This window comes from Aquila chrysaetos, chromosome 8 (genome assembly GCF_900496995.4).
Source record: "Aquila chrysaetos chrysaetos chromosome 8, bAquChr1.4, whole genome shotgun sequence".
NCBI classification, from domain to species: Eukaryota; Metazoa; Chordata; class Aves; order Accipitriformes; family Accipitridae; genus Aquila; species Aquila chrysaetos.
In genome coordinates, this window is record NC_044011.1 from 33,973,947 (window position 1) to 33,999,891 (window position 25,945).

Consider the following 25,945-nt stretch of genomic DNA (forward strand, 5'->3'; position numbering starts at 1 on the left):
CAGAGTGTGGGTTGGGCATCTGTGATTAAAGATGAATCTGTAATACTGAGTCTACCAGCTGTCTGACAACAAGTAACAGAGCTATAGTTTCTTGAGCTATATGGGCAATGCCACTATGGCCACTTCTGCTTGTCAGCATGGAGGCAGGTGGATAAGAGCATTTTTTAGAGCCGTGTTTGTTGCTAAAGGAGACTGGTAGCACATATTGAAATGAATAATAAGTTCCTTTAGCTGTAAAATCTGCAAAATCACAGCTTGCATGTGAAAAGGTCTTACTTCAGATTTTGTTAGACAAATCCAAGCCCTGAATGAGTCTGTAATGTGCATGCTTCAAGGTTTGGTTTGGGGTAGGCATCTTTGTGGTGTTGGGGGGGGGTGGTTGGGTTTTGGTTTTGTTTTGAAATGAGGCTGTAGGAAGTTAAGTAGATCTTGATTTCATGGAATAGGTTTGGCTTATCTTTTTCATCCCTCTTTGAGCAGATACCCTGTCAAACTGACTTTACAGTATGAGAACTAATTTATTAATAAGCTCTAAGTGATACTGTTGGTAAGCTGTTGTACCTTGCAAACCAGTTATTACTTAAATGTTAGGGGACGTTATCTTTTTTTGAACAATGTATCAGATTCCCCATGTCCTGGAATTAGAATAGAAGAGGACAGTGTAGGAATGGTGTGTGTTGAGTAATAGGAACTATGCTGAGTTCATCCATAGGGATCAGGCAATTCAAGACAATTGAAGAACTGGCAACATGCCCCGGAAAATTGAATCCTGTTTGGAAAACCTGCAAAGGCAATCTCTTTCTACCTAAAGAATCTTATTTTCTTATTGCAGATGATAAAGATTGGCAATCCTGGATTTTAATAGTGACCATAAATGTGACACAAGATAGCAGTGGTAAAAATAATTCTTCGTGTAGTCCTCTAAGACGCCCCCTCCCTCCCATCCTCTTTTCCTCATGAAACAGAGCGCTTTTATTCCAGGGCCATTTAAACTACAGGCTGTGCTTTAAATACTGTGATGTCCTCTAATTGCTTCTGGTGCCAAAATCTGGGTAAACAAATGTTTGCTTGAAAGGAAGAAATAGAAAGGAGCTTAGGCACTAGTTTCCAGACAGGGCAGTCCTTTCTGGAAGTTCAACTTTTGTTTTGCAAAATTCAGTTTTCTTGTCCTGTTCTGTTCAAATGTTTGCTTATGGATTGGCAGTGGTTAAAGCTCCCTATTGTTATGGATGAAACAAAAATGAGAGTTTTGAAGTACCTGTATGCTATGTGTAAGTATGACTATGGAAAACATAGCTTTTTAAAGCTATGTGGCTTGCTCTTTATGCAAGAGAATCTAAAAAAATTTAAGTGGTTTTCTTTAAAAAAAATTTTCTGTCACTCCCACCTTTAGCTGCATTTGTGAACTCAGTAGTTCTGGAATTTCATTATAAACTTGGGTTAAATAGCAGTGTTTATCAAAATCTTACCTGTGAGGTCTTTGAAAGTGGTCTGCAGGTGGTCTGTTGAGCTCTATTAACTAATAAAATGGTGGAGTTGTTCATTATGTGTTTGCTAATGATCCAGAGGGGTGAGTGGGAAATGTTGATATTTGGCATTAGTCTTGAGGCTAAAGAAAAAAATACAGAAATTGTTTGCTTCCTACCTGAATGAATGAATGTTGAGTATGCTTTGTGTTTAAAAAAGTTTTCATATGCTTACTACGATTACAGATATTAATTTGAAAGACATGCTGTGCTACGGAAGAGCACAGTGTATATATTGTAGGCAGTTTAATTTTACATATGTTTCCACTCTTTTTTCATCTCTAGGTCAATTGCAAAAGAGCTTGCGGACTGGCTTATCAGCAACAATGTAGTTGAGCACATTTTTGGACCAAATTTACATATTGAGGTTTGTATAAAATTATTATTTTTAGTATAAACATGGAGGAGTAACTTCTTGTTCTAGTAAATCTTTCCTCAATATGTTCTCACTTTGCAGATCATCAAACAGTGCCAAGTGATTCTGAATTTTCTTGCAGCTGAAGGGAGACTTAGTACTCAACACATAGACTGTATTTGGGCTGCAGCACAGGTATACATAAAATTTTTATAATTGCAGGAGTGATAAAAAAAACCCCAGAAAATGGCAAATTGATTTTGTTTTATGTTCGTAAAGCTGAGTTTTTTACTTTTTCTTGTCTCTCTGAGTGTTTTGCTGACTAAAGTTTTAAGTTAGGTAACTGCCACAATTACTGTTTTTTCATTAGATGCAAGAATTCACCTGGGCTACTTTTATACAAGAAAAAAATGAAGTTGTATAGCAAAGACATAGTGTTTTCACTAAGAACGGGTATGAAGATTGTAGGGTAGATGTAATATTTTTACTATCGTGCTAAATTGCCTTGCTCCCATGTATTGTAGCTTCCATTTCTGTTACTCCTGGTGGGAACAATCAGGTGAAAATTGTGGCAGTGAAGTTTACAGCTGTACTACAGTGCTGAGGTTAAAATCTATAGAAGGCACTGAGATTTTATTTTTTGCTTGGTAAACCTGGAAACTCTGATAGGCTTTTTTACTTCAGAAAGATATGTGTTTGCTACTTTAATGGATTACTATGGTTTTTATTTTAGGTTGTGAAATTTTTTATTTAGGGGATTTGAATACAGTAGACATTTTGACTTCCTGTTGTGCAAACTGTTTTTCCATGGTTTCATTCTGCCTTTATTATTAAAAAAAAAAACAGCAACAGAAAAACCCCAAACAAACAACAACAACAACAAAACTCAGGAAAAACCCTCAGGGTTTCGGTGTCAATTTTTCTGAAAAATACACTCAAAATGAAGGTCAGAGAAATAAAATTAATCTTTTTGAACAGGTATAGGGAGCATACTTTTATACAAGTTAGAATTTGAAGGTTTTTTTTTTTAATGTGTTCAGTATTACTGTGTAATTTGTTTCAATCAAATACTACTGTATACTCATTCTGAAACCTCTGTAGTCCACTGACATTATAACATGCAGCTGGTATGTTAATAAATGCTCGTTATAACAGCATTCACTCTAATAGGCTGCAACAATTTTCTGTATCAGAGCAATTAATAATTACTTATTACATTTACATTTTTAAAGCAATATTTTACTTTCCTTGATGTTTTCACACATACAGTAACTCACACTAGTGTTAGACCTCTGATATTTTTCTGTCTTTTATACTATTTTAAGAACTTCACGTAACTACCCAAATGCGATAATTCTTTTACAGTTCACATGTTCATTTTGACATACTGATATTTTCAAAATATGTTTGATATCAGAATTATGTCCTGATTACTTCCTATAAAAGGTTTAAACCTCTAATGTTATTTAAAAGGCTGACACCTTTAGACGAAAAAAAATAGAAGGCCTTAAAGAATGTATTTTCCACTTTTTAAACTAACTTTTTGACAAAAATTTATCTTCTCTGAGTTGAAGCGGGTATCTCAAGAAGTTTAAATGCATCCTTGTATCGAACCCGCATAATTTCATTCCAGTTTGAATCCTGTGAAAGATGGCCTGTACCCCATAAACTGCTGTCACAGATATTTTTTTATGCTAGGAAGGGAAAATAAAATACATAAAGAATGAAAAAAACCCTTTTGAGGTGCATATATGGTAACCAACATTAAGAATGTTTTTTCTAGAAGCTTCCTGTAACCATTATTTTATTTTTTGACTATCAACTTCCTTACAAACATCATGAAACCCTTTGAGTGACTACAAAAAGCAGCATTTAACCTAAGAGGAAATATCTAGGAGCACTGTCACGTCAATGTGTAAATAGAGTAGTTAGCTAAACACATTGTCATATTTTTTGACATCCGTTACTGGAAAGACAAAAGAATTATAAATAATCTCCACACTGAACTGTCTGTTCTCTCAGTCTCATGTTAGCCTGTAATGTCTTTATTTGTATTTACCACTGCTAGTAAGGTAATCATTGCAAATATTATTTCCCTCAGGATTTAGCATATACACTAATATTTTAGAAGTTATATTTAAGTTAAAATACAAAATAAAATTCCAGTTCTTCTTTTCACCAAATCTCTTAGAACTGGAACTAAGGAAGATATTGTTATATTTGATTTCACTAAACCTTATGTGCTTTGCAATATAAAAATGAAATTTAGTCAAAATTGCAAGTCTCGTGTAGTTTGGAGTTATTGGACGAGTGCTTCCTGAGAATTTCTGCAAAGATGTTCTTTAATTGCTGCAATTTTATCACTTTGAATTTTTTTTAGAGGTTTATTTTTCTGTTCCTGTTCTCTTCTCTGTTTGTTTGTACTTTGTAGCTAAAGCACTGCAGTCGTTACATACATGACTTGTTTCCTTCTTTGATCAAAAACTTGGACCCTGTGCCACTTAGACATCTTCTTAACCTAGTCTCAACTCTTCATCCAAGTGCTCACACTGAACAGGTAAAAACAAGGCAAACAAAAGCACTGTAACCAGAAAAGAAATTACGTTAGTATATTAAACAAGTGTTACAGATTTGTCTTTGTCTTTCTAAAGGAATGCATGTAAAAGTAATATTCACTAGTGCATAAGAGAGGAAACTATATGAGTAAAGTTGTCCTGTTTCTTCAAGTAGGCCTTTTCTGGCTTTTGAATTATAATCTTTTTCAGAGATTTTTGAAGACTGCATAACCACTGAGAAGATTGTAACTTCATGTCTGAAGTTAAAAAGTGTTTCACACAACGTTATTTTGTGCATTTGTTTATTTTGATGAGTTTATTTTGGTAAACTGTAGTATTGGCATATAGAAAGATTAACAGTGGATCTTTGCATACAAAACCTACTGCTTCTTAATGGCACTGTTACTTGGTTTTGTTTATAGACCTTGTATTTGGCATCAATGCTTATAAAAGCACTGTGGAATAATGCACTAGCAGCTAAGGCTCAGCTGTCAAAACAAAGCTCTTTTGCATCTTTACTGAGTACCAATCTACCCATGGGAAACAAAAAAGGTATGTGGTTTTCCAATAGATCTGGTAGTTAAATTTTTAATTTTCATAGTCTCCGTGTTGACTTTGGACAAAAAGGATGTATAGAACTTTTTACTTGGAAGTATTTTTGAAAAGTGTCTTACTGGCATATTTTTCAAGCAGAAGTTGAGGATAAAGATGAAAGCATTAAAACTTTGTGAGCACATTTGGAAAGCTTTCTATTTCCAATCAATTCTGTTTGTGTATCTAAAGTGTATGTATTTTTCTTTTTTTTTTTCCTTTCTTTCTTTTTTTTTTTTTTTTTTTTTTTTTTAAATTCAGAGGATGGTCCGTAACTCATCATTTAACTATTCTTGTTCTGCTGAACATCTGTAACTTACATAGCTACATAAAATCTTACAAAAGCTTATCTAATTTTTACCTAGCTTTTGATATTATGTGCTATTTCTGCTTTTGGTTTTTGTTTTTGATGTTGGTTTTTTTTTTCACTTGACTGTGTATTTCCCCACAGTCATTACTAAAGGTGCTGCCAAGCCATTTTACTGTAGTTTCCCTTTCTTTTCCTACTGCTGATTTTTATGAATCATGGACACTATATTCTGACAAAAAGATTTTTAGTCACTTATTTTTCCATCCTGCTTTTTTCCTTCAGAAGAAGAGGAGCTCAGAAGAGCAGCCCCTTCACCTTGTAAGTATAGTTTTAGAAGTACACCACAATCTGATACATTTGATACTACAGTGTTTTTCTACAGCTATCGAATTTGAATAGAACTAGTAAAATTTTGAAATTATGTTTTTATGAGAAGTGAGATGAAAATTATATTTCATGTAGAATCTATGAAATTCATATAGCTCTGCTATACACTGGCAAGAAGAGACATCAGAATACGAATTTTGTAGTAAAATGCTCAGTGTTCTGAAAAGAATTTTTAGTGTTTAGGTACACGGATTGTTTGAGTTATGTCTCTTGTTCAACTGTTTGCAGGAAGAATGCTGTTGAGTTCAACATTTGGGGCAGTTTTATGTAATGCTGTTACATTCCAATTAAAATACATCACAAAGTAACTGGGAAATGTGGTTTTGAACTAGGGTCACCAGCAGCAAGCCCTCAGAGTAGTGACAACAGTGACACCCATCAGAGTGGAGGCAGTGATATTGAAATGGAGGAACAGCTTATTAACAGAACAAAACATGTACAGCAGCGACTTTCAGATACAGAGGTAGGAGTGTAAATCTTAGTCTGTGAATTTTGTTACTGAGTTGCCTATTATTAGCTATGGAAATAATATTTTTCCCATAATGACTTCAAAACCTGAACAGGTACATAACATGTATGCTTACCTGCAGCAGGATAGTGGATAGCTAGAATCTTACGTTCTGTGCAGTTTAAGTAGAATATATTGTACCTTGCCCATGAGCAAGGATGCTACAAAAAAACACCTCAGACAAACAGATTCCTGCGTTTAAATTGTATTTCAGTAAGATCAATCTTCTGGTAAGGGATTGCATGACGTATTGTTTGTGTGTCACTCTGTCACTCTGTGTATGTGCAAAGCCTGCATATATAGCCTGTTACAAGTAAGGTAATGCAAAAATTAAATTATTAAATGTGAATCTTGCTGAGAGCATTTTGTCATTGGCAACCAAATTGAGAAAGAATGAAGACGTAGATTTGACACACTTACTCATAAATGAAGAATGGTGTTTGGATGATGATGTTGATTATGTATTTTCAGTGGTGTTTTATTTTTCCATCAATCTTAAAAAAAAAATATAATTTCAGGAATCCATGCAAGGAAGCTCTGATGAGACAGCCAACAGTGGTGAGGATGGCAGTAGTGGTCCTGGTAGTAGCAGTGGCCACAGTGATGGATCCAGTAATGAGGCAAACTCCAGTCACGCAAGCCAGTCTGCTGGAAGCCCTGGCAGTGAGGTGCAGTCTGAAGACATTGCAGATATTGAAGCTCTCAAAGAGGAGGAGGACGAAGAGGAAGAAGATAGGAGTCATAATCCCCAGAAAAGCAGTAGGAGCACAGATCTACGAAGCAGGAAACTGGAATCACAAACAGGCATTTGTCTGGGAGATTCACAAGGGGCATCAGAGAGGAGTGGTGCAAATAACGGGGCAGGAAAGGACCATGTTTTTAACTCTGACTCTGTGACACCGGTGGATAATCGAATTAGAATGCTAGATGCTTGTTCTCATGCTGAGGATGCAGAGCATGATATGACAGGTGAAATGAGCACTGCTCACATTTCACAAGGGTCTCAAGATTCTTGTATAACTCACACAGGGGACTTCCTTGGGGAAACTATTGGAAATGAATTATTTAACTGTCGACAGTTCATTGGGCCACAGCATCACCACCACCACCACCACCACCACCATCACCATGATGGGTAGGTAGCTTGACATTTCTTCTGATTCCTTCTATAACAGAAATAAGTGGTAGCAAAACACTCAGTTTGTGCAGAAATGTATATGGACGTTTTAGTTACAGTAATTTTGTCTAATAGAGGTGATAGTTATTGCAGATAGTTACACAGTAATCTGTTTTGTTAACATCTGATTAAAGATTTTTGTCAAGGTTTTGTATTGAATAAATAAGACAAAGTTTAACAAAATGTTAAAAGTGTTTTGGATATACTGATAACTGTATTAAGTTAACATTAAAGAAGTCAATACAATCGTCATGATAGTGAGCCCTTCAATTTATCTGTAATTGTTTTTCAAATTCATATGAAGGTCTGCTGTTCAGACAGATGATTCATCCTGACTTTAGCTTTAGGGAGATGTCTACTCACTTGTAGTCTGCTATAAACAACTTTCTCTCTGATACTGTCCATTCTAATATTCTTCTTTTACAGGCATATGGTTGATGATATGCTAAGTGCAGATGATGTCAGTTGCAGTAGTTCCCAAGTCAGTGCAAAATCAGAGAAAAATATGGCTGATTTTGATGGGGAAGAGTCTGGCTGTGAAGAAGAGCTTGTACAGATTAATTCACATGCTGAGCTAACATCTCACCTTCAGCAGCACCTTCCTAACCTTGCCTCTATCTATCATGAACATCTTAGTCAAGGTAAGAGTGATAAAAAGAAAACAGAAAAACACTATACCTTAACTTGGTTTTATGTAATTTTTAATTAGTCTCCAATAGTTAAGATAATAAAATTATTTTAACCACACATGTATTTGCTCAAAGAAACCACAGTGACTACTGAGATTTTGCTGTTTCTCCAAGGGATGCACTTTTGTATTACACTAGAAGTAGCTGTGTTTGCCTTTTTTAATTCTTTTTCCCCCCATTTCTACTGGAGCTTTTAATGCAAGTTAAAACAAATTAAGGGCACTGAAGAGTTATTACAGTAAAAAGAAAGGTGGTACTGAAATGCGAGGGGTTTGTTGGGTTTTTAACCCCCCACCCCCACCCCCCACCTTTGAAACCTTATGCGATTTTTCTGCTGGTGGGTGGATCTTATTATGATTCTGTACATTTGTCATCTTAAATGAATTAAGCATAATTGGCTGTACAGAGGATAACTTTGGAAAAACGAGTTAAAATTTAACTTGCTATCTTGGGGAGCTTGCCTTAAAGGGCATTTTATGCTATTTCATCTTACACTGCCAAATCTTCTAGTTTACTTCAGAGTGCCATTTAACATGCTACTAAAACACTTCTCAAGAATTATATCAACTTTCCATATGATATTGTGGCAGCTTTATTTTCTGTTTTATCCTCCTTTTAAATATAATGGAGGGTATGGTTAGGGAGGGTTTGACATTTTTCCTCACTGATCTGGGAGAACCAAGTTTGCTATCTTCAGCAGACAGTACTATTTATATCTTTTCCTGAAACGCAGTTGAGTAAGAAGTCTCTTTTTTCTTTAGGCTTAACATTTCTTGTTATGTGGAACTGAACTATAATTTCAGCCTGACATTGAAAATTGGGAAGGATTTTTTTTTTCTATGCTACAGAGTTGAATAAACTACTAAAACTTTGTAGTTAAAACATGCTGTAAATCAGCATATTTTTTTCAATGTTTTCCATAGATATTACACGTTACTGAAGATCCAAATTATTGTTTGAGCCTGAGGCCTGCAGTGCAGATTATTTTTGACACCCCTAGTTTTGCACGTGCAAATAATTACAGTGTTCTGCACGTAATCTAAATTTTCTACTTGACTTTGCTGTTACATGAAAATAGTATCAAATAGTAGATAAATGAATGGTGCCAGCTGTGGCCACATGGAAGAAAGAAAATGTCTATCAGTGTTTATGAAAACATGATGAGTTTCTAAAATCATGCGCTTTGATACTCTATTGTGTATAAAAAATGGTGTTTGTTTTTCCTGTTTTTTAGTTAGATATAGGACATTATGCAGTACCAGGGGAATTTATTGGAATGTGCTTCTTTCTTGCTTTCCAACCATGGTAGTTATAAAGATACTTCCCTTTGGACCACAGCACTACAGAAAGACTTAAGAAATATTTTAATTACGCTACAAATTAAAGCTAATTAAATTAAAAAGCAATTGCATTTGCAGTTCTTCAGTACTGTTTTTATTGCACCTTGCCATTAGCCAAAACCAGCGTAAACATTGGCTTAACTGTCCTGTTGACTTCTTGTATGGTTGTAATGTTTTGTCTTCTTTTAAGAACCCATATGTGGAAAAAGGCTGCAGTTACAATGTTGTTGTATGCACTTTAAAATAGCCAAGTTTACAAATAAAGCATGTTGTTGTTCATGCACTTAGGGAATAATGTTCAGGTTAGATAGTTCCTTCTCTTTATTCATAACGGTCTTTATATTTTGTTCAGGACCAGCAGTTCATAAACATCAATATAATAGCAATGCGGTGACGGACATTAATTTGGATAATGTTTGTAAGAAAGGAAATACCCTTTTGTGGGATCTTGTCCAGGATGAAGATGCAGTAAGTTGAATACCAGAAAATAATATTTTTTAAAAGAAAAAAAAAAAATACTATTCAGTGACCTTTCTTTCTACTTGCTGTAGATTCATCTCTCTGAAGGGTTAATAAATGAAGCAGAGAAGCTGCTCTGTTCTTTAGTATGCTGGTTCACTGACAGACAGATTCGAATGAGATTTATTGAAGGCTGCTTAGAAAATTTAGCAAACAACAGGTAACTTAAATTATCTGGTTTTACATTTATCTATTTTTGTAACATATAGGAAATCCAAGTTGACTGTAACAGTTATTTAATTTTACAGGAAGACAAGTTAAACCAGACAAAAGAAAAAGTATAAAATAGTTTTCAAGGTGTTATGGATATATCTGATGTTCCATTTTTCTTTTCTATCAGTGTGCCGAATTTCTCATCTTGTTGCATTTGTCTGTTCTCCCTCCTGCCAGAGGTTACTGCCTTCCTACCATTTGGTAAAATTGGGTCCACATCTTAGCCAGTTGAGTGCAAGGTCAGGTGCCTTAGCGTAAGCATTTTGAAATGAATGTTTAGATTTTACATGCAAGTGGCTGAGGAACAGGCAAGTTCTTTTCCACCAAGTCTGTTGTAGGGTCTAATTTCTGTGAAGAAGCAGATGGAGGTAGAAGTAATACCTTGACCTCAGATAACTTGTTTTAATACCAGCCAAAGCTGTGAGATTGTACAGTTGGAAGACTGGCAAAAGTGGAATTTATTTTGTTGATACAACCAATCAACTGCTGGACATCACCTGCAGTGTTATGTTGTTACCTTTTTGCTAAGAACCGTATCTGTGGGATGTTACAAGTATTCTGAGATATTAATAAAAGAAATGTGAAGATACTTATTACTGATATGAAAGTTCTGTTACATGCAGTTTATGCACTTGAGTTTTCCTAGATAGTTGTTTTATAATACACACCTACTTGTGTCTATAATTACTCTGAGGCAGATTTATTTCTGCTATGTCATCTGTTTGTAGAAAAAAAATCTCATTTTGCTGACATTTCAAAAGATAAGTATTATGAAACTGAAAAATAAGAATTTACCTTTTGAAATTTAATTTTGAATAAGTAGAACATATACTGTTTTATTTTTATACCTGTCCAAGAGTTGTGTGTCTAAGGTATTACATGTTAAGAATTTGAAGTATGTGTAGTTCAGATTCAGAAAACTAATTGGCTGACATGATGTGGTGAACTTTGCACAGATAACTCCAATGCTTTCAGTTAGCCTATTTGCTCATTGAACTTGAGCTTCTCAAAGTAGTTTTAAAATTGACTATTTTAATTTTGTAACAATCATATATTGTTGTCATTTCTCTCTTTCTCCTTTAGATCAGTAGTAGTTTCACTTCGTCTTCTTCCAAAGCTGTTTGGTACATTTCAACAATTTGGGAGCAGTTACGATACACATTGGATAACAATGTAAGTACCCCCCTGTCCCCAACAGACTAGACCAACAGAGGTGATGACATTTAGGGAACTGCTGCAAGGCTTGCTCCTTTAGTGTGGTCCAAATTAATAATGACCTAAGGTTATCATCTGTCTGTTGTCTGGCCTGAGCTTGTCTAATCACTCAGGCCTAGATTTCTTCATAATACGCACTAGTGTCGTAACTGAGGTGAAGACTAATTTATATTTTTTTTTATCCCCCTCCCCCCCTCTTAAATGTCAAAGGACTTGCAGACAGTACTAGACATCAAGTAATAGTATATTGTAAAAGGTTGTAATAATTTGATGTTATGTCATTGTGTTCTGTCATAGTATATTAAATGCTTCTCAGTAACAAAAAAATCTAGTTTATAAGAAAACCTTTGAAATATGAAGATACATCATATAGCATTCATTACTTGAACAAACTATATAACTAGCTGGTCTAACTATAGAGAATGGACTACTGGAACTTCTGGGAAAGATTACAGTGATTATCAGCAATTTTTCTTGGCATTTTTGACATGACATTTAAATATATGCCCAGTTCTGAGTTTTGGCTTAGACTTTTTCTGAATTAGGGCTTTAGGAACAGTTTTCATGGTCTCAAATGGGAGTGTTCTGTCAGTCCTGTGCCTGAAAATAACAACATTGTGGAGCCTTATGGATGACAAGGAAGAAGAGAGTACTGTACTGGAAAATAGTCCTGAATTCATGGTAGATGGAAAATTGAATGTTTACTTTGGTTTTATGTATATGCAATTTTCCTATAATAGCTGTCTCACTTCTGTAGCTTTTCTGATCTTTTTAAGCAAACCATAATACTTTCTGCCCTTTAAATTGACACAGGTGGGCAGAAAAGGAACTTAATATGATGAAACTTTTCTTTGATAATTTGGTACACTACATTCAGGCAGTCAGGGAAGGACGACATAAACATGCATTGTAAGTACACAACTGGCTTTGAGTGTTTGATATTTCATGGTTTTAGATGTTTCTTTTCTGCTTTTCTTCCAGTGCTTCTGATGTGTTCTTATAAGTAAATAGTTTCTGTAGGGACGTTCGTTACATGCTTAGGGAGACAAAGGTCTGTAAAAACAATAACATTTTAAATAGCTTCCTTTTTCTTAAAAAAAACACGCAACAACTCTCATGTAATTTTTGTTGAACATTATGTTGTGTATTTGTTAACAAATAAAACACACAGATTTTATATATTTAAATTAAAGTGATTTCGTATCATAAAACTGTTCAAATGTTTTAGTTTTACAATCTCTTATCATTAACCTTTGCACTAGTTTTTTTCTATTTAACACTTGCATCTGCACTTTCCAATCTGTATGATTAAAATTAGGTGTATATATACAAGTGATACAATTTCTAGCTTCCCAATCCCGGAGGAATAGACTATTCACGTTTTGACATATGTCAAAGTCAATATGTAAATATGGGCATCCACAACTGAAAAATGTTGCTATTTATGGGTCAAATATTTACTTCATCATACTGCTTTATATTGGACATGGCTTTAGTGAGGAATTACTTCAAAAGCTGTTTGAATTGCTTTAAATTCAGGAAAAATGATACATTTTTCTTCTCCTATGACCATTAAGCTTCTACCTTATAAATAGAAATAAAGTTAATATGTTTTGAAAATATTTTTGTAGAGAATATATATCAACTGGGATTGGAAATTCAGAGTAGAAATACCAGCATGTTACAAGTTAGGGAAAAAATTAAGGTCAGATCCTGCAAGGTGCTAATGACAAAATGATGCACTTGAATTGGACTGTATACCAAAAAAACCCCACTCCCACCCCCCAAAAAAAAAACAGTAGTACCTTATCTAGTAATGACTAGGGTGTCATTCCACTTGTTTGGTGTGGTTCTGTAATGTGTACAGCTGGAGCCTAGACTATATACTAAACTAGAAGCTCAGAAGGAAACTTGTAAGAAAAAATTATTTAAGCTTTTAAGAGGCATGTGTATGAGTAGGAAAAAAGTTATGACAATAAACAAATAAACTTCCATTTTTATACAAATTTAAATTTTAGATACAGCCACAGTGCAGAAGTTCAGGTTCGTCTTCAATTCCTGACATGTGTGTTTTCAACTCTAGGATCACCAGATCATTTCAGTAAGTATTTGAGGTTACCTTATTAGAGAAGCACCTTATAGTAAGGCTCACATAGTTCTTAACAATCAATGTTAGCTCAAATAAATACGATATTTTAAACATACAATTTTAAATAGTCTCTGATACTGTTTTAAAAGAAGGAAGTTTTTTTGACGAAAGTGCAGAACCAACGTTGGAGTTTAGATTCTGTTGCAGTTCTGTGAGAACAAATTTTTATGTTCTCTGTGCTTCAGTTTTTCTAAATATTAGGATTGTAGTAATTACTGAAATGAAGATAATACATTCTGGTTTTGTGGATTTTGGTTCACGTCCATAATGTTCCCAGAGATCTTTTACTGGAGTGCACTGTAAGTAAGTTGTGATACCAAAAAGGAATAATTCTTTATATTTTAATACTGTCAGAAATTGGTTTACACTTTTGTGAAAGTAGCATTCTATATGATAGTTGATCTATACAGATGCTGAAATCTTTTCACTCTTAAATTTTTACTTTCCACTTTTGATGTGGCTGATGGAATTCAAAGTCGAACATAATTTTCTGTGTTTTTAGTGACCCTTGGTGGCTTTCCTTTCCAAAAATTCTTTTGGCTGCGCTCTTCTTAAGCCCTTGTAAACTAATAGTCTTCAGTGTTGTTTCAGCATCAGCTCTGTACAGACTTTCAGTTGATTGTGTATTGAGGTCATTTTAATAAATGATTGAAGGGAGGAGTCGTTTGGGTATTCTCATTATAGGTAGTGAAAGTTGGCATACAATGCATGGCTTTTCCCTCTGGTCATTAGAGTACAGGAAGGAATGAGAATATCTGTAGCCAAGAGAAAAAAAAAACCTTGTAACACCATATTTGCTATTGCTGATAGGATAGCCACAATTCTTTTTAAAGAAATTTGTTGAGATCACAAATGTTTATGTGCCTTCTTGTTCTGACAAAAACTGTTCTGATTTTTCTGTATGTATTCTTGGGTTTTGTAGAATTTTGCTATATATTTGATGTTTTAAAGGAGTAGTTAAAAATATTTCCCTAATTTTAGGGTTGAGTTTAGAACAAGTGGACATACTGTGGCACTGCTTAGTAGAAGATTCTGAATGTTACGATGATGCACTACACTGGTTCTTAAATCAAGTACGAAGTAAAGATCAGCATGCTATGGGTATGGAGACTTACAAGCATCTTTTTTTGGAAAAGGTATGTAGAGAGTTAATTGCAACCTTGTAACTCTAGTAAAAGTGTTTCTTTCCATATCACCACTATTTAATGTATTTAAAATTGTTTCTATGAAAAATATGTCTTCAGTAGTCTGGGAGGACCCCACTTGTTATGCAGTGATTTTTCTCTGCTTGGAGGGAAGAGGGGAGTGGATTGGCATGAATTCTTTTCACATTAGTATTTACTTGAGTGTTTCTTTGCAGACAGCCTGTGTGTTGTATCTGAAGCTAGGTAGCACTTCATTTCAATTTGAAAAAAAAAAAAAAAGCCACACGAAAGTATACTTTCCTTTATGATATATAGCTTTCGTGACTGAAAAAATGACTTGTTCCTTTTTTTGGGAGGGGCATGTAAATCTCATCAGTATGTCCACTGAAAATATGAACATGCAGCAGTAGAGCTTTTTGCAAGGGGTCCCATCTATTTCAACAGATGACATTACAAAATGGATAGATTGTGCAATAATTAATGTAGTCTAGTTCTTTTTCAAGGTTACACATTTTTTTTGTCTAGTTTTGTAAGTGGATGAATTTTTTTGAACGGACATGTCAAGTATGCTAACAAATTGTCCTGCTGTTGATAAGTTAAGTAGCTAATGTTACAATAATAATTTTTGTTCCCTCTGCACTGTTACAGTCCAAATCAGTGGTAGCTAAAAGATGGTTTTTTAAGCCAATTATAGTTGGTTTTTTGTATCGTATATAAAATTCAGAGAGTGTGATCTTTTGCAAGAATAAATTTTAATTGATATACTACATTCAAATACGATTGGTAGTAACAATTACATTTTTCTGTGCTAATGAAATAAGTACCCTCTAATTGCTATCCATTCCATCAATGAATTTTTTTTCCATACTAAAGTGCATTCATTTTATTTAGATGCCACAACTAAAACCTGAAACTATTAGTATGACTGGCCTAAACCTCTTCCAGCATTTGTGTAATTTGGCTCGATTGGCTACTAGTGCATATGATGGTGGCTCAAACTCAGAGGTAAGCCTAGATTATGTGCTCATGTTATTCTTCTTTCTGAGGGAAGGGGACAATTAAATTGCTTATTTGCAATGACATATCTCTTGAGAACTTACTGGCTTGAATATTGTTTACTGGTTTGAGATAGTAATGTCACAGCCTGTAGTGGTGGGGTCTGTACAGATTTCTGCCTTGAGGAGAGCCCTAGGAGCTCAGGACTCAAGAAGTTCCAAATGTGGGACAGTGAAATGGAAATGAGGCCAATGATCCTGACCTTTCCTCATGACTTTGAGCATGTGTGGCTTTTTGTCTAGAGGCAGAGATAGGAAACCACAAAGAAAGTGATACCTGTTGCCTGCGTATGTTTGTGCAGTTTATCACATTCTTAGCATAACTGAAATGTATTCACTATTGTGTTTAAAGAATGGGTTTGTAACATTTACTTTTATAAATAAGATTCAGATGACATTGTTAGACATATTTAATTCTGACTAGAATGTTGTAAAATGTGTCTCAGTTTATGTATTACGTGTTTTAGAAGTTTTTCTTCTGTAGTCTTTCATACAGAGAAACTGTCTTTGAAATAAAATGTATAGGATATTTTTCTGTGAATTGATTTGACAGAATTTTTTATTAAAATTTCTGTTCTTGCAATGAATACCAATAATAGTTGTGGTTTTAAGGCTTCATTTAAAAGCATTCCTGTTTGTCAAAAATGAAAATTCAGGCTTTTGATTTTTAACCAGTTCTCCTCATGCTTCAAAGTATGAAAATATTTCTGTAAAAGTTACAATTTTATAGTAATTGATGTGTGCAGTGGTGAGAGCCCAAGCAGAGGGGAAAACTGAATATTTTAGTAATTGCATCAAGAGGCAAATAAAATGTCTCGGGTCAGAAAACCATCACTCCCAGTAAAATAATGAGGCAATGTTTTGTTTCTGTGTTTGTTTTACTTTTATCAAAACAGTTGTGTGGCATGGACCAGTTCTGGGGTATTGCTTTAAGAGCACAGTCTGGTGATGTCAGTCGAGCGGCTATCCAATATATCAACTCTTATTATATCAATGGTATGAATTTTTATTTTTCTTTTCTGTTTAAAATGTTTTAAAGAATATCTAGTGTTATCCTCTTTTTATTTTTAGTATTAAAATGCATAGTCCCACAGTTGTGCATCTATAATTTACTTTAACTGGTATTACAGGTAAAACTGGTCTGGAAAAAGAACAGGAATTTATTAGCAAGTGTATGGAGAGTCTGATGATAGCTTCTAGTAACCTTGAGCAAGACTCTCATTCAAGTCTGACTATTATTGAAAGAGGACTCTTAATGCTGAAGACACACCTGGAGGCTTTTAGGAGAAGGTAAATGGCTCTATTGATATATTTGGATGCAGAACTTATTTCTATTCCTGTTATTGTAATGATGAATGAGTTGTGAGTTGTTACTAATTTAAGTAATAATTCTTTTGTTTTTCTTTGTGTAAAGACAGTAACGCATAATTGTGAAAGGTAATATATGAGTTTAAAGAGTTACCAGAGTTGGCCCTTGTCCTTGTATAAATATGTATGGATGTGGTTCATGTTTTCCCCATCCCTGACCAAAGAAACTTATTTTAGTTTTATTTGACAAATAGTGAGAATATCAGTAACTTCCTCTTATTTTGAAAAAAAAAACAAACCAACAAACAAAACCAGTGAATAAAGGTGCAAGCTTTGTCTTTCCTCTCATTGTTTATCAAACGTTTGTGTTAAATAGGTTTTGACAAAAATACTTTTTCCATGTTTTCACCTGCTTCTTAAGGTTTGCGTATCATCTGAGACAGTGGCAAATTGAAGGCACTGGTATCAGCAGTCACTTGAAAGCCCTGAGTGACAAACAGTCACTACCACTAAGAATTGTATGTCAGCCAGCTGGACTTCCTGACAAGGTAAGTTAAAAGCCATTTTACAAGTACATCTTCCATTGTTAAATTTCAGTAAGTCCATTGTGCGCTTTGAAAAATAAAATACATGTTTTATTTCAGATGACTATAGAAATGTATCCTAGCGATCAGGTAGCTGATCTACGGGCAGAAGTCACCCATTGGTACGAAAATTTGCAGAAGGAGCAGATAAATCAACAAGCACAGCTTCAGGAGTTTGGCCAAAGCAGCCGCAAAGGGGATTTCCCTGGTAAGCTATAGGACTTGTACTTGCGGGTTTTTGCCTTTACAAGGGTTCATCCATTTACAGCTTAGAAGATTATAGTCTTTTTCTTCCCTAGATATCCTGAATAAGCAAGCATTACAATCTATTTTCTTCTAGCTGTAGTTATAGTTAGCATCACCCTCACGTTTAATTAATGGCATTGTTTCTTAAGCACTACCATTTATTTGAAATGGCAAAGAAAACATAGATCTGCCAAAAGGCCTTGGATCTAGCCAAGCTCCAAGTCCCAATAGACTTTCCCCCACATTATTTTTCTTCTCATTGTTGTTTTAATTAATTACATTGCTTTCTGTAATTTGGAGATTCTGTTACATAGAACTTTATTCTATGTTTTGTGAAATGTATACATTTCAGGCTCTGCCATTGATTCAGAATTTGAAGTCATAATTCCAATTCATCATTTATACCCTACATATATATATTCCAGTCAGGTGTAAGATTTTCCTTACTCCTGCAACTGCTTTTTAATTTATGATCATCCTGTAGCAAAAATGATCATTCATCCTCTTTTGATGCTCTTAATTTGGAATGTCACCTTGTTCCTGAGATGGTCATTGCTTCCTTACAGTGTGATGAATATGCATCCTGTTGTTCCCTTTCTTTGTGTTTTTGAGTGAATGAAAATTTCTGCTTTAACCTTTAGGAGGAGGACGTTTTCTAAATCCTACTGATGGTATACGTTATAGCATTCTTACCAGTTAATGCTGTTCAGAATGTTACTCTTTCTTGAATTATCTTCTCAACGTTTTGTTGTTTTCTTTCTTTTTTATTATGAGCAAGACTTAGTGTGTAATGCATATTATCTGAACAAATTCTGTCCATGAACATCTTTTTCCAACACCACTGACCGTTAGGATATGTGTAAACATGAATCTGGCTTTCTTTTCATAGTTTAACAACTTTTTAAAAAAATGGTTTAATGAGACACACTGTCAGTAAACCAGACTGAATTTTAGACTTATTAATTACCTTCTTTGTGAAACCCTTTTCCAGCTACTCGTCAGAAGCTGTTTTAGGGAAGAAACAATCTTGTTTTCCACCAAGTATAGCCACATAGCAGAAATTTTTATTTTTGTTTTAGTTGGGATTTTGGAAACACATGATTCAGAAAATTCAGAATTGCAATCCTATGGCAGCTGCAGTTCAGTCATGTTACATATGTACAATGTCTTTTGTGTCTGTTCTGATATCCATAATTTTGTACACTTTGTGGATGTTGGGGGAGGGGTTCTGTGTTTATCACACTAATTATTAACATACCATAACATGGAGAACCATGAAATTTGTATCTGTCAATTCATAAACCTACTGTCCTTTGCTAGGTTTAAAACTTGTATGAATGACGCTAAGCGCTTTGCCTTGTAATTGATATCTCTGTTGTCTGATAGATGCATGAAATCCTGCAAGAGGCTCAACCTCTTATTAACCAAACTCCTGAAGACGTGTCTCTGCAATGTTCTCTTCATGCCACTGTGTGTTTGGAATAATCTAGTCACATGATTTTTACTTTTCAACTGCTAATTTTGAAAAGACAGGACTGAAACTGAGACTTGCGGTTAAAACCTTCAGTTTTACTCATCTGTATCCTATTTTTGGGACTGTTTTATATAGATTAAAAAAAAGAAAGGACTTTCTAATAACATTTTGTTGGTCACAAAGATCTCTGTGAATTATGGTTCAGTGTATTGACTGTTTACACTTAAAAACTGGGGTCATTTTGCATCACAGGTACATAGTGCACACTTCTGTCTCGGTGACCTTTACTATATCCATTTTAATATACCTGTATTAGTTGATCTACAACAAAAAACAATTCCCGGTGAGGAACCTGAAATGGTGATTATTTCATCAACTTAGGTAGAAATCTGAGCAGAGTTTATCAAATTCCAGTAAAAGTTAAAGGCTTGTGATGCCACGGTACAATTTTTTTCCCTTGTCTTGTCCTTATAGAGCTAAATCTCATTGTCTTTAACTGGTTTTTAGTTGTTTTCTCAGGTGGGCTTTCAATTTCACAAAATAGAGATAACAGAAATTTTGCATCAACTTTTGGTTCTTGGAATTCTAGTCTTGCACTTTTTTTTTTAACTTCCTTTTATTTGTTTCATCTGTTGTTAACTGTGACTGGCACTTTCTTATGCTGTTGGCCGCCTTTAGTGCTCCTGTGAGCCTGCCTTTTCACCGCTGTGTAGATGGCCATTTCATTTCCAGCATCTTTGCACAAATTGTTATTTTAATTTTCCTGCTCTTGGGATTCATGAACAAATGGTATGTCTGAAGTGGTACCAGTCACATCTAACACTTGTTTTCTTAAAAGGAAATTTAGTTTGAGAAGATGAAGACAGTGCAAATTAATGTTAAACAAATTGTTACAGAAGTGAGGTAACTATCATTTTGGAAAATTAAGCTGTAGTTTCTGAGACGGGCTAAAAGAACCTTAAAGCATTTATTAGTTACAGATACATTTCTGATGTTTTTACTATCATGCTTCTGTCAAGGGAACATCCAAGAATGTCCACTAGCCAAAACTTTGGGAACGTATCTGTAAGAGGTAGATGCATTCACATTTATTGAATCTTCCTTTTAATTCTCTTTCACTACAATAAACTTTTTTTTTTTGCCCGCTTACCAGACATTTACCACATAATTGTTTTGAGACCCCAATATGTTTTGTAACATCTCTTGCTCATTTGAAATCTGCATTGCTCAGAGAAATGTGAGATTGTATTTGCATCTCACTCAGGTTGTTCGTTGTATTCTTTCTTCTGAACTCTGTTACTAGTTTGCTGAAGTGCAGAGGATGTTAGATTTCTATATTATTGTTGTGGATGATGTGTTTGCCTGCCTTTATCTTTTTGAAATTTTTTTGTCTGACAGCATTGCTAAGTTTCAAAGCAGCCAGCTGGGGAGGATGGGAACAGTGATAGACATGTGAGATTATTCCAAACTCCATAAAAAACGTTCATGGTTTTATTGTCAACTGACAGATGTCTTTGGAGAGCTGCTGTCTATCCAGTTTTTCCCAAGAACATCCCAGAAATGTTGTTTGGGCAGGATTCGAGGACCATATGTATTTGCCCGAAACCTCCATTTATCTGGCAGTCCCATCAAAGTTACTGTGTGTACATCTAGCTGTACTGCTCTAGTTTGGAAATGTCAGCACTTGTGTGTGTATCTCAGCTGGTTTTGGGAAGCATCACCTGGATTTATTGTGTGCATACATCATCAGAGACTGTGCGGCTGCGGACTCCAGATGGCGGGCTTTCAGTAATTACCAGAAGTAGCAGGCTAACTGTGCATGTGCTACACTGTGCATGTCTTTTATGACAGTGAAAGAATGAAATTTAAGTTTGCTGCGTATACATAGGCTTTTTTTTTGTTTTAACCCATATCTTTCAATACTGTGTTCCTATAGCCAGGTAATAGACTGTTTTGAAGCAACAAAACTCTGAGTACTTCCCAAGATTTATGCAGGAGGTTAAAAAAAATAGGCTTTTCTGACGAAGCCTCATTGAAATCCCAATGTTGAAGTATAGCAGCAGTGTAAGGCTACTCTTCACTCGTGTGGAGGATCAGGGCCTAATGTTGGGAAAAGTGTACTTGTAAGAACAGTGGCTGAAACGCATAGCAAATTTCAATCCATGACAAATATCTTTATGCACCAGAATTGGTGGTTAGAACTATATGAGTACTCTGAGATATAAAGTTATTGTGCATTGTAATTCTTGGTTACTGCTTGACTGTCTGTGACAAATGAGATTAAATTCCTAATCTTTTAATTGTTCAGATATCTTGTTCAATGTTGAAAATTCTTTGAAGGGTGTTCTTAGTTTTTCCTTTCTGAAGTATAGGACATCTTCAGTTCCAACTTACATTTAAGTAAGATTTATCATTGCTGCTTTGCCTTTGCTGACTTTATCACAGGTGTGTGATAAAAAGGGATTTTGTTGATGATCACAATCTTTTTCCATTATCTTCCCTGGCATCGCATAATTTACTACAAAATATGGAAGGCTTGTTTTAATCTGCATTGTGAACACTTTTCACTACAAGATTGGGCAAACTATTACTGAAAAGGTTATTTCTGAATACATGCAAGTAAATTTAGTTTAACATAATAACCCGTTTTTGTAAGGAAATTGCATTAAGTTTTTGCCTCATTTTAATTGCTGCTGAAGGGTGTACTATTAAAAACAAGTCTTAGCACTTTCATTAGGAAATAAAACTATGATTCCAGAAATTTACTGAAGTATGTTTTTATCCTAGGTGGCCTCATGGGACCTGTGAGAATGATTTCATCTGGGCATGAACTGACAACTGATTATGATGAAAAAACACTTCATGAATTGGGTTTTAAGGATATGCAGGTATTACCAGCATATAGATACCTGTCACTGAAAAAGATTGGTTGATATGTTGCCTTTGTTTTGTGTAGCTGATACATGTAGTGGTGGTGGAAGGTACACTTTTCTTTGGGAGCATCCTATAGTTTTCTGAAACTAGTTGTTTCATGCTATCCAATACATGCCTCCTGTAAGTTCAAACTAATGCTGTCAGTCCTTGCTGTTGTCAATCTTTAAAATAATTAAGAATTTAAAAATTCTAGTTATGTTAGTAGATGTGAAAACTCAAGGAATAAAAGAAAAATTTCAGTTTTTTTCATTCATCAAGGAAAACAAGGGGCCAGCGAAAACAGAATCAAATACCCACTTTTTGTCTGCATTGTTGAACACATACTAATTCTATAGTTGCGGTGACTAGCTCTCTACTTTCACAGGTTAAATCTGAAGCATTTTTTAACGCTCATCTGTAATTTTTAATCTCAAATCAGAGTTCCTGTTAGAGTGGTCTACTCATAAGTTTGCTGTAGTTAACAGTATGGCAAAGCCTGATTTGATTTGTCTAAGTGTGAATGACACCATGACTGTTTTGGGGAGGTGGGACTGTAAAAACACTTACCAGCAGATCATCACATACGTTCTTTCTATCTAAAGGAAAACTAAACTCACACTGTACACCTTCAGGGATCTGCTGACATCCTTTTAGAAAGATTATTACTGGCTGATATGTTTACATGTGCTGTTGCTGGCTGTTAGCAATTGTAGCACATATGTATCTTGACTCTTGTGGTTCCAAATCAGGTGATCTATTGAACTACGTCTTTGATTGTTTGTTAGTTCTTTTTGCGAAATGAATTGGCTTAATTCAAAAACAAAACCAGTTTTTAATATATATTTTTTTACTAACATAGATCATTGTACAGAATTGAACTATGGTGCAATCAGATGAATTCTTATGTTTGCAGAACTCGGAGGAGCGGTAGCATTCAGTTTGAATGGTTGGGTGTGATCAATATATGGAGGCGATAATTAGTCAGCAGGAACAGTTCATCTGAGAATGGCTTTCCACAACATGGTTACGCCAGTATAACAAATGTCTGCTTTTCCAGCCACACTGATAGTTGTGTTGCTGTGCCCTCACTAGCATTCTTCTGGTCCTTTGAGCCAATTTATATCATTTTTCCTCTGTATTAGTTTTTGTGCCATTTCATTAATGTTCTGAGAATTCAGACCAGTATTAGAGTCTCCCCAGCCTGAATGGCAAAATAAGGAATGAGGGACAAAGAAACAGGACCATCTACTGTAACAACAGCAAAGTGTATACAACTATACCATGAATGCCTTAAATGAAAGCAAAACCAAGCTTTAATTATGGCAGTTGCTCAAAATGCTGCTCATTAAAGATATGAATAACAAAGATATCAATGTGTCTTTAAGTTCTTAATTATGATCCTGTTGAAAACATTCCATGGTTTATCATATGAATTTTTAAAATTGTGTCTCTCCTCCTTGTTGTTTCTCTCTGTTTCTAGATGGTGTTTGTATCCCTGGGTGCACCAAGGAGAGAACGTAAAGGTGAAGGTGTTCAGCTTCCAGCATCCTGCCTCCCTCCTCCTCAGAAGGACAACATTCCAATGCTTTTACTCCTGCAAGAACCTCATCTTACCACCCTTTTTGATCTGTTAGAGATGCTTGCCTCTTTTAAGCCTCCTTCTGGAGAAGTGGCTATGGAAGATAGTGAGGTAATTTAGAGTAATTTTATTAGAATAATTACATTTAAGTTTTATTTAATTGGATCTGTTTTTCCTATCTAGCCTACTTGTTGTGTACTCTATCCAATTGCTAGGTATGTTTATTGTCTGTATATTCACATTTCACGTATGTTATAATAATTATCATTATTTTTTAAATGCTCTAAATATTGTAGAAGCTATAAAAAAAGTAATTCCTAAGAAAGAACATCGATTATTTAAATAGATGTGGTAACTAATAATGGAAATTGGCTTGCAGAAAGGTTTCGAAAGGTTTTATTGCAAAAACTCAAGCTTTATGTCTTATATGCCATCATTAGCTTGTGGGAAATTAAATAACCACTAGTATATTCGAACTAGTATGTTTTTAAGTTTTATTTACACTCAAATATTTCAAAATACATGATACGCTGTAAAGATAATGGAACTTAGTTTCTTGCAGGTTCAGTGAGACTTCAACTATCGTGTTCTATTTATGGATTTACATTAGATAGGAAAGAGCTTCTTAATTAAGAATAAATACATTTTTGGACTTTGAAATCTTATTTGTACAATGAAGTTCACAATAAGAGTGGTTGTTCTATGGTTTGTCAGAGCGCAAGGTGCGAAGAACTCCATCTCCATGCAGAAAACTTATCCAGACGTGTCTGGGAACTGTTAATGCTTCTGCCAACGTGTCCTAATATGTTGCAGGCCTTCCAGAATATTTCAGATGAACAGGTGAACAAAGAATGCTTGTTTTACATGTTTATCTTTATTACACACAGATGTTTTATTGTCTAGTGTTTTAGTTGAATTTTTCCCAAATAGGAAGGTTAAATAGTAAGTTAAGTGTGCTGAGACACAAGTAAACCTAATAAACAAACCTAATAATTCTTATTAAATTAAACAAGCATGTCAGCTTAGTTCCCAAAGTTTGTTTTTATGACTTCTTTTAAAAAATGATTTAATAAATGAATAGTCGGTACTAATTGTCACAGTCTTTTGGCTTTAATTGAACCAGCAGTTTCTTCATCTGCAGCCTTGCTTTAACATTATGACTGTTGTGATAGAGATCCTTTTGTACTGTATTCTCTTCTATACTATCAAAACATGGGTACTTACCTAGTTGTTTTCTTGCCCTATAGATGAAAATTTTGCGTCTTTTAAAGTCGTTGAAATTGCATGTTAACAGTTTTTAGATATTACAGTTCTTTATGGCCACATGCATCAAAATTTTCGTGGAAGTTACAATTTAGAATATAACATTTGGTTTCCTCTACCTGAAAATTGTGTGTACCTTAGCTTGTTGGAGGTTTACTCAAATTTCATTGCTGAATGCACATTATTCAAATCGTTAGTCATGTATAGGAATATGCTTGTAATTGTCTAATTTCAAATAATAGATGAAATTAAAACCAAAATAATTTGTCCATGTCACTAAAAAGCCTCTCCGTGCATTTTTTAGATAGATCAGCATTACATATAATTGTGTTAGTTGTTTTCTGACTTTTTTATCTTTTAAGGGTAATGATGGCTTTAGCTGGAAGGATCTTCTGCGAATAAAAAGTGCCCATAAACTTTTGTATGCCCTGGAAATTATTGAAGCTTTGGGAAAGCCCAACAGGAGAATAAGACGTGAATCTACGGTAATAGAGTTTCTTGCACAGAATATATGTTTTCCTCTCTGAAACCAAAGTATATGTTGATGAGTTACTTGCAGTATTTTAACTGTTTTTACAATTAACTGTTCTTTTTTTTCTTTAGGGAAGTTATAGCGATCTTTACCCAGACTCGGATGATTCGAGTGAAGATCAAATAGAAAATAGTAAAAACACGTGGAGCTGCAAGGTTTGATTTTCCTACAGTATTCTGTGATACCCAATGTAGTTTTTCAAAAAAGATAAGAAATGAAAACCCATTTAAAACATTATGTACCTTAGAGTTTTTGATCTCAAATTTAGGTGTAACATTTTAAAGTTTTTCTGTGTTATCGCGTCTGTAAATT

General features: G+C 34.7%; 1 protein-coding gene across 14 annotated transcripts in view; it reads left to right on the plus strand.

Annotated features, from left to right (window-relative positions):
• The window catches only part of USP34 (ubiquitin specific peptidase 34), a 140,316-nt gene that overhangs the window by 54,770 nt on the left and 59,601 nt on the right, over positions 1-25,945 (plus strand). For 9 of the 14 annotated variants that reach the window (XM_041125311.1, XM_041125312.1, XM_030022504.2 and 6 more), the window contains 24 exons: positions 1,812-1,893; positions 1,984-2,076; positions 4,313-4,438; positions 4,859-4,988; positions 5,620-5,655; positions 6,057-6,187; positions 6,751-7,367; positions 7,836-8,050; positions 9,791-9,906; positions 9,990-10,117; positions 11,254-11,343; positions 12,199-12,294; positions 13,404-13,486; positions 14,516-14,670; positions 15,571-15,684; positions 16,631-16,730; positions 16,865-17,024; positions 17,464-17,590; positions 17,687-17,834; positions 22,134-22,234; positions 23,740-23,949; positions 24,553-24,678; positions 25,464-25,586; positions 25,705-25,788. In XM_041125311.1, the coding sequence (XP_040981245.1) occupies positions 1,812-1,893; positions 1,984-2,076; positions 4,313-4,438; positions 4,859-4,988; positions 5,620-5,655; positions 6,057-6,187; positions 6,751-7,367; positions 7,836-8,050; positions 9,791-9,906; positions 9,990-10,117; positions 11,254-11,343; positions 12,199-12,294; positions 13,404-13,486; positions 14,516-14,670; positions 15,571-15,684; positions 16,631-16,730; positions 16,865-17,024; positions 17,464-17,590; positions 17,687-17,834; positions 22,134-22,234; positions 23,740-23,949; positions 24,553-24,678; positions 25,464-25,586; positions 25,705-25,788 (3,391 nt within the window). The remainder of the gene's footprint in view (positions 1-1,811; positions 1,894-1,983; positions 2,077-4,312; positions 4,439-4,858; positions 4,989-5,619; positions 5,656-6,056; positions 6,188-6,750; positions 7,368-7,835; positions 8,051-9,790; positions 9,907-9,989; positions 10,118-11,253; positions 11,344-12,198; positions 12,295-13,403; positions 13,487-14,515; positions 14,671-15,570; positions 15,685-16,630; positions 16,731-16,864; positions 17,025-17,463; positions 17,591-17,686; positions 17,835-22,133; positions 22,235-23,739; positions 23,950-24,552; positions 24,679-25,463; positions 25,587-25,704; positions 25,789-25,945) is intronic. The other 5 variants (XM_030022500.2, XM_030022512.2, XM_030022509.2 and 2 more) reach the window with 2 other exon arrangements.